The following is a 12668-nucleotide window of genomic DNA, read 5'->3' on the forward strand; positions in this document are numbered from 1 at the left end:
AGGGAAGTCCCTGCCAGTCCCTGGACCGAGCCCTTGGAGTGGCTGTGAGGACCTTGGTAGAGTTGTGGGGGCACCTCCCTGGGTGCCAAGGGATCCCCAGGTAGGGGGGACTGGGACCCCTGCACCGGGTGGGGGTGGAATCTGGCTCCAGTGCGTCCAGCCTGGGGCTGGGCGTGTGTCCCCACACTCTGAGTCCTGTCACTGTCACTGTTGGCCAGAGGATGAGAAGACAGTGTGCTTGGAAGGGGTACGTGCTCAGCCCAGGGCTGGCTGGGCCATTCTCCTTCCCACCTGGGGCAGTGACGTGGGGCCCAGAGAAAGGGCCCCGTGTGCATGTGTGTGCCCCCAGAAGCCCCTTCTGCCACCTCTTGTGAACTTTGCCTTCATCTCATCCCGTTCCCCGGGGGCAGTAAGAGCCGATGGTGGACTCAGGCTTGGGCTGAGGCAAGGAAGAGCCAGGCTGCTCCCCGCCCGCCGCCTTGCGCTGCCTGCCTCCCTTGTCCTCTTCGGGGGCCTGTGTCACTAGGGCCTCTTGGTGCCCCCGCCCGTGGTACTCAGGCCCTGGGTGGGCCCTGAGAGGGTTCCATTAGTGACCTCCCGGCCGGTCTGCCCGGAGCCGCCCTGCTTCCATCACTGTCCCGGGCTTGAGCAGGCGGCGGAAAGAGGCTCAGGAGGCCCGGCCTTTAGAGAAGCAGCGCTGCGGGGGGGCTTTCACTGGGACCCCTGGGGGGTGGGGCGGGGTGGTGGCAAGGAGGCAGTATGGAGGCTGGGACCCCTGGGGTCCTGGCAGGAAGCAAGGAAGACTTTCAGGGTCATTCCCGGGTGCCAGCTCTGTCCACTGCCTTAGCTGGCAGCCGGGGCCTTGGAGGCCGGTCTCGCCTCTCTGCTGCACAGACACAGGAGGCCGTGGCCTTTGGCTGGCTGAGTGCCCAGATGCCCCTTCACGGGCCGGGTCACGCAGCTGACCTCTCCCCGTCCGTGGCCCGGGTCTGGGACCGGCTCCCACCCACCCCAGGCTGGGGCAGAAACAATTAAAGGCCCTCGTCCCCCGATCGGCTTGTGGTGTTAAAAGCGAACGGCGATCAGCCGGGTTGTCATTTCGACCAGATCAAACATCCCGTGTATCGATCTCCGCGCCCAGTGCCGTCATTTATCTTGCTTCGCGTTTCACATAATGGCTCGTTTGTCTTGATCCAAGTGCAGTCCTGTGTCTTTAACCCTTGGGGCTCCACTGTCCACCCCCTTCCCTCGCCCGGGGCCCTGTTCTGGGGGGTGGGAGGTTCTAGAAGGCAGGGGCCATTCTGAGTGAAGGTGGTAAGCGGGAGGGGGCAGGGAGGCACCTGGAGGGAAGGGGAAGGGAGCAGGTGTAGCTGCTGGGGGCTCGCCCAGTCCTGCTTTGGTCCCCCCTTGCTGTGTCGCTGTGGTCACCAGCCTCTCAGCTCGCCCCACATGCCCATGTTCCTGGGCCCATCACCACGCCACCCCCAGCACCCCTCGTACTCCAGCCCCCACCCAGGCCCTTAGCGTCACTCTTTGGGCACCAGCCCCTTCCCCAGGTGCTGGCTGGGCCCCTCTCACCCTGGCCCAGCGGGGGTGGTCTCGGTGTGCCTGTGGGCCCTCTGCCTAGAGCCTGTTGTCCGGCAGACAGTGCAGCCACCGTGATCGGGCCTGTCACACTCCAGCTCCAGCATTGGGGCCCTGTGCCTCCTGGCTGCCAGCCGTGTTCCTCACCGCCTTTCTGCCTGCATTGCCTCCTCCCGGAAGCCCTCATGAGCTGTTCCTCACGGTGTCCTTGATGTCGCTGTCCGTCTGGCTGCAGCGGGGAGCCCAGGGCTGGAGCTAGCAGGTCTGGCTCAGCCTGAGCCTCACAGCGGAATTCCACCGGGGACGCTGTCTTGGCAGTGGGACGGTTGTGACGTCCTTTCCTCTCTGCCTCTCAGGATGCCCAGCATCTAGAAGGCTGTGGCTGGCGCCCGTGTCAGTGGAACGGAGGCTTCGAACCCGTGACGGGCCAGCAGGAGCTCTCCCACCCGGCTGCCGGGCGGCCACTGTCACCCATTCCGCTCTGGCCCCATCCTGCTCTCTTGCTCCAGAACGTCCGCTGTGACCGCTGGTGCCCACTGTGCCCTGTGTCTTGGTGTGGGCAGGGGGCGGTGCAGTTGCAAATCCCGGCTCATGGCCCCCAGAAGCCCAAGGCAGTGGCTCCAGGCCTTCATCCCCATCCTGGCCCTGGATGCCCTGGATTCTGCCCCTGCCCACAAGTAAACGTGTGAACCCACTGAGGCTGGGTTTCTTGAGCCTCTGGCCTGGCTCCAGTCCCTCCTCCCCAGCCCAGGGAGGGCCCTTAAGCCAGAAATGTAGGTTAGCAGGCTCTCCTTCCCTCCAAGCTGCCCTTCCTGTTTTATCAAGTCCCATGGCTCAGCCTGGCCCCCAAGGCCTCCCTCTGTCCCTCTTCCTGCTGTGGCCCTTGGATAGTTGGGACCATGGGCCACCAAGATGGAAACCCCACCAGTTCCCCTGTGTGAAGCAGGGGCTGCTGATTCATGGACTCAGTCCAAGGGCAAAGTCTGTCCACCTTCAGGCACAGCTGAATCCAGGTGCTCAGACTTCAGTCAGGGGGTGTTTGAAGCAGATGTGTACCCTGAGTGTACATAGCCCCGGGCCTCCTGCTCAGACACCCCATTCTAATCCTCCTTGCTTGGCGGGCTCAGAACTGCTGAGGGAAGAGCTTCTTGCCCCTCCCATCCTGTCTCTGTGCCCAGGGCCCTGTCCCCTCTGCTCTCTCTGGACAGCTGGCCCAATGGAGGAAATGAGAGCAGGGGTGGGATGTCAGCAGGTTGGCTGAGGGCAGCCCCAGCGTGGGCTGGTGGTTGTGTGTGTGGGTGTGTGTGTGTGCAAATGGCCCACGGCTCCTTACACACCTGCAGAGGTGGGGGTACCTGTCTGAGTCGTAGCTCCACTCCCCACACTTATCCTACCCTGTCCACCTGCCCTAATCTGAGTCTCCTTCCTGGGGTCTGTAATTCCAGCTGGGACCTCCCTCCCCAGGGACCCTGGAGGTGGAGGGAAAACGGAGTGCCTCCTCCCTGGCTGGCTGGACAGTTCCAGAAAGACCTTGGGCCTGCAGCTTCACTGGACACGGCTCTCTCTAGCTAGCAGCTTGTTGGGGTGGCTTCCCAGTCCCCCAATGTACCCTGCTGTCTTACCACCTCCAACCTTGGGGGCTCAGCTCCCCATCAATGGTCTGGAGCACTGTTTATTACCCTCCTCAGGGCTCTCAGCTAAGAAAATGTTTGTTGAATGAATGAATTCCTCTTCTCCTTGAAGAGGGTGTCTGTTGTCTGGTCTGCCCAGACCCCTCTACTAGCTGGCACTTTGGGGACCACCCATCCCCCTTGTGCCTGTGCCTTGCGGGGGCTGAGCCTCCCCTCCTTTCCTCCAGGAGCAGCTGCCCTGGCTGGTGAGATGTGTAAAGAAAGGGGCCCTCCTCTTGGGAGGTCTTAAAGGCCAAAGCCACCCCAGGCCCATTCTGGTTGTATAGTCCCCTCACGTGTGTGAGTCCCCGTGCTCTGAGAGGCTCCCCTCTGGCTGACTTGGGGGGCAGACTTGGCCTGTATGTGGGCATGTTGGCTGAGACCCCCCCCAAGACGCCGTGGCCTTTGGGGAGACACCTATGACGTCACGCAGACGCCAAGGCACAGTTAGGATTCCGGACCACTGACCACCTGTACAATAGTTCATATATTTATTCTGAAGCAAGTTATCAATAAAAAATTTAATACTAAAATGCCTTTACATAGAGTTTGCTGTTCATAAAACCTTTGTGTTTTTTGTTTGTTTTTAGTGTTTACATTGGAAAAAAAAATCCAACCATCCTCTTACTTTACACATTTACAAGAGCGAGCTCTGCCCTGTCTACCCTGGGTCAGAGGGCAGGCCGCACAGCCCATGCGCACAGGTGGAGGGATGAAGGGGAGCGAGTCAGCGCGAGGGCCAAGAGAAGGGGCTGTTCCTTCGCTGGGTGACTGGGCTTGCAAAGGGCCTCGGGCTCTCACTGTTGCGGCTGGGCTGTCCCCACTCAGCGCCTTGGCGCCGGGCGCATCTTCTCCACTCTGCTTGTCCAGCCGCGAGCAGGCCCTCAGGCGCCGCCTCCCAGGTGACCGCCAGGACTGAAATATTGCACTCGTGCCGAGACAAAGGGGAGAACGAGGTGGGAGAGGTAAGCTGGTGGGCAGGGGACCCCCTCCCTGCCCCTGTACTTCCCGTGGAGCCAGGAACGGGAGGTGGGGACGGAGTGGTTTCCCGGCCGGAAAGGAAGGGGCCAGAGAGGGGCCCGGTTGGGGTGCCAGGCACCCACCGACATCCCACATTTTCCAGGGACCTGGGCTGCAGAAACAGTGACTAACTTGGGGGGGCTTTCTTGGGGCTCCTGGGGAGTGTGGTGGCATGTGAGGACACGTGGCCCTACGTAGGTTTCTGGGATAAGGGCTGCTAGGCCATGGGTCTGGCTCACCCTGTCTCTCTTGCCACATGAGGAATGAGGGGGTGACAAGCACTTTGAGGATCCTGGGTGCGGGGTGAACAGCCCCTCGTGGGCGTGGGTTTGGGCAAGCAGGAGGGACCCGAGCTGGCCCCATGCCCCAAACACTGGTCTCCCAGCCAGGCCATCTGCTGTGCCCAGGGGCCACAGAAAAGGCGCTGGAACCTCCCGGTGAGTTGGTGGGGGCTGGTCCCTTCCCTGCTCCGAGTGGAGGCTTAGGCAAACTGACCATCACAACCAAAATCAGAAAGAACTTGGAATATTCAGGAAATAAAATCAAAACGTCATTTTTTCGTATCGATACTTTAAAATATTTGTTCATATTTGTTCTGAACAGAGGTAAGATACATATATGGCTGCTGCCACAATCCCGGGCTGGGGGACCAGTTGGTCCTCGTTTTTATTTTAGTCTCTGGAATCCCTTCTCTCCCCGGGGAACCTCAGGGTGGCCCTCCCTCACTGCCCTGCACCCCGAGCTATGCTTTTCCTAGTAGGTGGGTCAAAAGGGAATAAACACCAGTGTGACTCCATCGCATGGGGCCCTGCGATCAGTGCCGTGATGAGGGTCCTGTCCACCCTCCGTGGCCAGCCCCTCCCCCCAGCTGCTTCCGTGGCCATAGACGCCCCGTCATAACTCAGCCAGGCTGAGCAAAACAGTGCATTTTCAATGAAAACCCCCAGAACGAAACCTACACACACACGCACACACTCACACACACGCATGCACATACACCCTCATCACGCGTGTGGGGAGAAAAAAATCCTCTTCCACTATTTTTTTCCATAAAACTTCCCGCAGAAATACAATATTTACATAGAGAAATAAATAGACAACACACCTGATTTCTGCTTTCCCTGGTGGGAGACAGTCGGAGGTACTAGGGAGAATATGGCTTGGATTCTAATCTCTCGGGGATGGCCGACGGGAGCGTGGCCGGGTGGCCGAGGTGGGGGACCCCCGAGGGCCGGGCACCGCTCCCCGGGGAGAGGAATGCGAAGCCTGGGCCCGGGCGCGCTTGCATATTTGCCGACACGCTGCGTGCTCCTGCCGCCCGCTGCTCCCTGGGCTCGAGCCCTGGCCCTGCTCGGCGGGCTCAGCCCAGGATAGGCGCTCCGTCGGCCGCCACCAGGCGCCCTGTGGTGGGGTCATACGTGCCCGCCAGGTAGTAGAGGTCGCGCCGGTCCTGGCACCTGCGGCCCCGCGCCATCTGCTCGTACTGCTCCCGCCCCACGACCTGGCACTTGTGGGAGATGGTCTGTACGTCGTTCTCGTCCTCGTGGCAGGACTGGTACAGCGCGTTCTATCGGGGGAGCGGGGAGTTGGGCGGGGCCAGGCTGCGGAGCCCTGTCCGGCGTGGGGCCTGCCTCTCGGTTCTGGGAGGGCCCCTCGGATCAGCCCTGGAGCAGTGGCCCCGGCACTCTGGGTCCTGCCCCTCTCTGCAGCGTCTGCAAACCCATGTCCTTCCCGGGGCAGAACAGAGGGGATGCTGGGGGCCTCCTGGGTGGGGTCTGCTGCGGAGGGGGCCTGCTTGGAGCTACGTGCCCCCTGCGAGGTGAAACCATCCCCCCATCCACAGGGAGCCTGGGAGGCACGGCCGGGGAGGGACCCTGGTGACCTGTCTCCAGTGCCTCCGCCCTCAGAGGGGACGCTTCAAGGTGTTGGGGGGCAGGAGGGGGTTCACGGATGGGGCCGCTCCTCGGGTTTTGCCTGCGGCCCCTGCCCAACCCCGGCCCACCCCCACCTTGGGTCTCCACCTCCCCCAGGCCCCGCCCACCCCGGCTCTCACCTTCCCATCGCTCTGCCGCTTCCCCAGCTTGGTCTCCTCCGGGTGGTAAAACCACTTGACCTTCACCACCATGTTGCTGCCCCACGACTCCCACATGCTCTCGATGCGGCCAATGTAGGGCAGGTTGGGCCGCCCGGCCGACAGGAACACGGCGCAGTCCCCGACGCGCAGCGTCTCCTTGCCCCGGACGATGGCCTTGTAGAACAGCTTCCTGGCTTTCCCCTTCATGCCCCGGCGCTGCAGGGGACACAGCCAGAGGCAGACGGCAGTGAGGGACCCGGGGACTGGCGGGCAGGAGAGAGAAAGACAGGGAGGGACGAAGGGACAGCGGAAGGACAGACGGCACGTCTCGTGTGCAAGCGCGTGTGCACAGACGCCTTCGAGGGCCAGACGGGGCGCTCCAGGGTTAGGGTCACACCCGTGCCCACCCTGCATGCTGGGTCATGACTGAGGAGGGACGCTGGACCGGAAGGTTTGGAGGGGAGGAAGCCATGGGGTGTCCACGGCGGGGTGGCTCCCAGGGCAGAGGCACAAACGGTGTGTCTGTCCACAGAGTGTGGCAAAGACGCCCGCGTGTGCGCGCAGTGGGGCAGCACCCTGCCGCCCCCCCCCCAGAACCCGCTCCGTTGTGCACAGACACAGAAAGATGTGCCCCGGGGGGTCCGCCGCATGGGAAGCAAAACCCTGGGGGACACGCCCCACGGCACCGTGCAGGTGGCGGGGACTCAGAGGGGACACGGGGGCAGCTACCTGCCTGGTCACATCAGGCAGGAGCTTTCGTTCTTCCCGAAGTTCACTTTTTTTTGTTGACCCGAAATAGAAAAACCGAAAGCAGGACGAGAGGGAGGGAGCGCGCGGGCTTCCGGGCAGCGGGGGCTCCTGGCGGGGGGCGGGCCACCTACCTGCGTGGGGCTCCCGGACCACTTCCAGAGCTGCCGGGCGGGCAGGAAGGCGGAGATCTTTGGCCGGTTTTCCACGGAGGGCAGCCGCTGCCTCCGCGAAAGCGCTTTGGCTTTGGAGAAGCTCAGAGCCTCCTTGCGCTTCAGCTTGGACCTGCCGCCGCCGCCGCCGGGGCCCGCGCCCGCGCCCCCGCCGGCCCCCGCCGCCCGGGACAGGAAGCAGCGCTGGGCATGCGCGTGGGGCCCGCCGCCCTTGGAGCGCAAGGCCTCGGGCCGCGCCAGGAGGGCGGGCACGGGGTGGGTGAGGCAGGTCTGCAGCAGCAGGGCCGGGTCCTCGTCGTCCGAGCTGTAGGAGGAGCCCTCGTCGTCCGAGGAGCAGAGGCTGGAGGTGGACAGGGAGCCTGACGACGAGGAGGTGGAGGAGCCTGAGGAGGAGGACGACACGGACAGGCGGGCGAGGAAGCGGGAGGGCACGCCGGGGGCCAGCCCGGGCCCGTCCTCCTCGTCGTCCGAGTAGGAGCTGTGGCAGTCGCTGTCGCAGGGCAGCGGGAACTCGGCCTGGCCCGCGAACTTGCGCAGCGCCAGCCCCACGGGCAGAGGGTGCACGGGCGCGCGCCCCTTCCTGTCCTTGCCCACCAGGGCCGGGTGTGCGTAGCTGGGGCTGGGCAGGGGCCGCCCCAGCTTGGGGTCCTTGTCGCCCACGAGCAGCGCCTTGCAGTTCTTGTTCTTGGGGGAGGTCACGCCCTCGTGGTCCAGCTTGACCAGGAACTCGCCGCCCACCCGCCGCCGCGCACCCTTCTCGGCCTCCGCGCGCTCAGCCTTCTTGGCCCGCAGCAGCTTGTGCGCGCCCGCGGGCAGCCCCGGCCCGGCCCCGCCCACGAAGGGCGCGTAGGCGCTGGCCAGGCTGCTGAAGGAGTCGGCGCGGAAGCCGTTGCCGAACACGGGGGCGGCCACGCTGTGCACCGGGAACAGCGCCTCGCGGGCCCGCAGCTTCCTGGCGCTGCCGTTGAGCTGGAAGAGGTTCTGCAGCGCGCCCGGGCCCTTGCTGCCCGCCGCCGCCACCGCCTTCCGCTTCGTCTGCGCCACCGCTGACCAGCTCAGCAGCGGGCTGCCCCGGCGGCCCAGGAAGTGGTCTGCGGCCCCCGCGGGGGGCTTGGCACCTGAGGTGAGGAGCTCCGCCTTGCCTGGGGGGAGGCCAGGTGGAGTCAGAGGTCCCACCTGTTCCCCCCCCACCCCCCTGCTGAGCTCTGGGCACCCCGCCCCCTCCCCCCAGGGGCTTCCCTGCCGGGGTTCCCTGCCCCACGGTGGGTACCGGCTTTGTCTTTGCTGACGGACTTCTTCCCCGGGGTCTTCGAGGCTTCGGGGCCGTCATGCACCTTGGGGGACAGGCTCGGGGTGGGGGCCTCGCTGGGTGGGGGGACCTCGAAGGAAGCTTTCTTGGTCCTCCGGCAGCTGCTGGACACCAGCAGTGCGGGCGAGGGCTCAGTGCCTGCAGAGTGGACATGGGGCCTCAGTGTGGCCCGGCTTCCCCCCAGGTCTCCGGGAAGGGAGGGGGCAGGGAAGAGGCAAGGAGGGGGCAGGGAGGGGAGCAGGGTGGGGGCAGGGAGGGAGCAGAGAGGGGGCAGGGAGGGGAGAAGGGAGGGGGGCCCCAATGCAGCAGCCCCCCGGGGCTCACACTGGATTTTGAAGTCAGGAGGCAGCAGCCTGATGTTGGAGACCGCGATGTGGCCGGTGTCCCCGTCGTCAAACTCCACGACCACGGAGTCCAGGTCCTCCTCCTCGTCGCTGCAGGAACCTGGGGGTGAGGCCCTGCTGAGCAAGGGGCCCTCTCCGGCTCCCCCGGCGGCCAGGTGGGGGGCTCCTGGCGTCTCGCAGACACTGGGACCATTCTGCCTCCTCGGGGCTGCCCCGGCTACCAGGACACAGACGGCCTCGCCACAGCCACTCACTCACCTGCATGACCCCGGCGCTCCACACCCCTGCTTGCAGCCCAGGGGACCCCACATTCCCTGTTGTTCCCGGCTGGGCCACGTGGATGGCCAGAGCCGCCCGCCCTGTCCCCACCCGGGGCCCAGGGAGCCATGTCTGCAGAGCCTAGACGCCAGATGTCGGCCTGGCTCACCTCGGACCACGTTGCCCGGGTACAGACAGCGGGACTTCTGGCTCCAGTAGGCACACACCCTCGTGCCCGGGGGGAGGTAGCGGCTGGACTGCGGCCGCACATCCAGAACCTGCGGGGCCGGCGGGGCCGGGAGGCGGGCGGTGAGTGGGCGGCGGGGCCGGGGTCGGCCAGGCCCAGCTCCCCTGGCCAGCTTCCCTCACCGCCCGCTCCCGGCCCCGCCGGCCCCGCACCGCCTCCTGCAGCAGCTGTTCCAGCGAGTAGATCCTGGGCCGGTTGCCTCTCTCACCCTCGATGACGATGCTGTAGCTGTAGGAGCAGACGTGTGAGCGGCCCGCGCTGCCCTGCCCGCCCCCCGCCCCGCGCGCACCTGGGCCTCACATATCGGGGGGCTGCAGGGTCCTGACGCTGCCCGCATACAGCAGACTGTCCTCCTTGGGAATGAGCACGGGCAGCCCGTCCTGCAGGTCCTCCTTGTGGATGGTGCACGAGCGCGCTGAGGGGACAGGGCGTCAGCGTCTGCCCGGCCCCCGCCCCCGCCTGCCGCCGTTTGGCACCCAGGAACACTCGAGGGGCCGCTCACCCAGGGCAGCGCTCTGCTCGGCGCTCAGAGGCCCGCTGGCGGCCGACGGCTCTTCCTCGACTTCCTCCTCCTCTTCCTCCTCCTCCTCCTCCTCCTCAAAGCTGCCGTTGTCGTCAAACGCAAAATCGTCCTCCACCGCAAAGCTCTCCAGTAGCCGACTCACGGCCCGGCCCTTGCCCTGGGGGGCCAGAGGGGTCAACTCCCACTGGAGAGTGGGCGGGAGAGGTCTGTGCCCTGACCCGGCACCTGGGGGGTGGGGACGCTACCTGCTGGCCCACAGCCTCGCTTTCCACGGTGCCTACCTTCCTGCCCTTCCCCAGGATGGCCTTGGCGTTGCGAGGCGACAGCGCAATGGACAGGGCCCCGTTCTTCCGCTGTTGGGGCGGGTAGGAAGGAATAAGGTCAGCATGGCACCGGCCTCGGGCTCATGGCCAGCCCTGGGTGTGGCTGAGCGTGAGCCCAGTGCGCCCAGGGGCGTGATGTGTGCGGACGCAGGGCAGGCCACCGTGAGCAGGCAGAGAGGTGGGGTGAGGACTCCCTTGGCATCACTGCCTGCCCACGGCACCCAGGGTGGCCGGGGAGCCCGTGGCCCTCACCCTCAGCCCTGGCTGGAGAATCGTGCTCTTGCGCGTGGCTCTTTTGATACGCTCGCTGGCCAGCTCGCTGCCCTCCTCGCGGCAGGTGAAGGCCCGGGCGGGGCTGAAGAGGGCGTCCCTGCTGGGGGCGGCCCCCGGGTCTGTCCGCAGGCTGCCTTTGGCCTTGCCCTTGGCCTTCTTCCTGCCTGGTGCGCCCTGGGGCCTGCGCCCTGGGGCACGCTCCAGCTTGGCCCCCACCTCGGTCTTCACCACGCGCCTCTTGACCTTGACCTCACTGTCTGGGCTGGACAGGCGGCAGGCCCCTGTGGGGGGAAGGCGGCTGTCCCAGGGGTCCTCGAGGCTGGGAACCTCCCCCCACCATGAGGCAGACCCCTGGCCCGCCCGTGCCTCCTGGTTACCTAGCAAGCCCTGCCTCTCCTTCTTCTTCTTGGCCTTCTGGTTGGCCTCCATCTTGACCACAGAAGAGGGGGAGGGCCCCAGCACGGTCACACTGGCCCCCGCATGCAGCGTCAGCCCGGGCTCCTTGGGGGGTGCCTCTGTCCCCAAGAACCTCTCACAGTTCTCGCTGTCATAGCCACTGCCTGGGGGAGGGCGAGGGCTCAGATGACTCGGCGTTGGGGCCACGCCGTGTTGGGGTGGGGTGGGGGGCCCGATGGTCTGTGCACACAAGGCTATGTTGGGGGGCGGTGAGGGGGCCATCACTGTTGCCCTTGGGACTACTATAGGGGAGAGGCTCCTGGGCCAGGCATCTGGGGAGGGTGTTTGCTCCAGGATGGGGAGGGTGGGCCCCTCTGACCTTCCTCTCCCGGCCTCTGCTAGCCTTTCTTACGTCCTGAGCAGCAGAGTGCCCGCCTTTGGGCCTGGGGATGCCCCTCCCCAGGGCAGCCCCTTCCCCTGACTGGCCTCCTGCTTCCTCTTCCCCTTCCTTTGCTCTTTCTCAGGCGAGAACGTGGAGGGGGTGGGCAAGGCATGGTGGGGCAGAAGCATTTATCTTCCCAGGTGCCTGTCTCTGGACACGTGGCTTTGCTGGGGGCCAGATACCCCTCCAGGTCAGACCGGCCAGACGCTGCAGGAAAGCAACCTTCAGCAGGCGGAAGGCCTATTTTTAGTCCCCTGTCCAGGATGAGTCCGGGGGCCTCCTTCTCCCCATGGCCCTGCAGAGAGCCACTGGGCTCAGCCTTGGGGCGGGGGCTGTTTCCTCCGCAGCCGCAGCGGCGGGGGGGGGCTCTCCCTGCGTCCGGCACCCTTCAGAGTCCTGACCCGGCTCTGAGGGCTGTCTTAGCCGTGGGCCTTCTCCCCCAGGCCCCAGGGGACCGCAGCGGACGTCCTGGCTGGGGCCCTCACGCTGGCCACTTGCCTGCCTCCTGTGCCGTGGCCACCGATGCCTGGGCCGGGAACTTGGGTGTCTCCCTGTTGGCGCCACTGTCCTCAGGCTGGGTGTGCTGGGCTGCCCCGGGCACGTTGGCAGTCTTGCCTCGGGACAGCTTCTTCCGGATGCGTCCCCCGGGGGCAGCCTCCTTCCGCCTGAAGGGGCCCAGGCCGGCAGGAAGCCCCTTGGTCCTGACCTTTGGCTTCAGCTGGGTCACTTTGTGGGCTGCGGCGGACACCAGCTCGCCCTGCCCACTGCCCCTCTTGCAGCGAACCTTGTCCTAGAAAGGGCGGCAGGGGTCAGTGCCCCCACCCCGAGCTGCCACCCCGCCGCCAGCCACCGGCCCTCTGCCAGGGTCGGCGCCAAAGCCACACTTCCTGGGTCCTGCCCTCCGAAGGCCAAGGGGGCTTCACCACTGGAGCCTACCCATCCCCCACTCCGCAGCAACCCCCAGACCACTCCCCCGACTGCAGAGGAAGCCTACGGGCCCAGGGGTCTCACCTGTCCCTCTCAGGGCCCTGAAATGGGGGGTGGGACAGGGGGGTACCCCGCGCCCAGAGGAAGGGCCCACTGGCAGCGAGCGAGGGAGGGAGGCCGCCCACTACACAAGGGTGCAGCCCAGTCACCGTGGACAGCATGGGCCCTCACGGCTGGAGCCTGGAACCCAGAACAGTCTTTTTCTTTCTGTCGGAGCACGGATGTGGGGGATGTACGAGCAGGTGGAGCCACACCCGGCTACCTGCGGCTCCCCAGGCCTCTGCTTCCTCATCTGGCA

The 12668-nt window shown here is 65.6% G+C and overlaps 1 protein-coding gene across 13 annotated transcripts in view; it reads right to left on the reverse strand.

The window, feature by feature from the left end:
- Nucleotides 1–3728: 3728 nt before the first annotated feature.
- The window catches only part of BAHCC1 (BAH domain and coiled-coil containing 1), a 60734-nt gene continuing 51794 nt past the window's right edge, over nt 3729–12668 (reverse strand). For 8 of the 13 annotated variants that reach the window (XM_047707398.1, XM_047707399.1, XM_047707400.1 and 5 more), the window contains 13 exons: nt 11882–12173; nt 10923–11105; nt 10525–10826; nt 10195–10305; nt 9929–10106; nt 9727–9841; nt 9579–9654; nt 9349–9457; nt 8902–9021; nt 8539–8715; nt 7230–8410; nt 6328–6564; nt 3729–5841 (listed from right to left, as the gene is read on the reverse strand). In XM_047707398.1, the coding sequence (XP_047563354.1) occupies nt 5635–5841; nt 6328–6564; nt 7230–8410; nt 8539–8715; nt 8902–9021; nt 9349–9457; nt 9579–9654; nt 9727–9841; nt 9929–10106; nt 10195–10305; nt 10525–10826; nt 10923–11105; nt 11882–12173 (3288 nt within the window). In that variant the 3' untranslated portion in view covers nt 3729–5634. The remainder of the gene's footprint in view (nt 5842–6327; nt 6565–7229; nt 8411–8538; nt 8716–8901; nt 9022–9348; nt 9458–9578; nt 9655–9726; nt 9842–9928; nt 10107–10194; nt 10306–10524; nt 10827–10922; nt 11106–11881; nt 12174–12668) is intronic. The other 5 variants (XM_047707404.1, XM_047707396.1, XM_047707403.1 and 2 more) reach the window with 3 other exon arrangements.

Source organism: Lutra lutra, chromosome 16 (assembly GCF_902655055.1).
Source record: "Lutra lutra chromosome 16, mLutLut1.2, whole genome shotgun sequence".
Classification (NCBI taxonomy): Eukaryota; Metazoa; Chordata; class Mammalia; order Carnivora; family Mustelidae; genus Lutra; species Lutra lutra.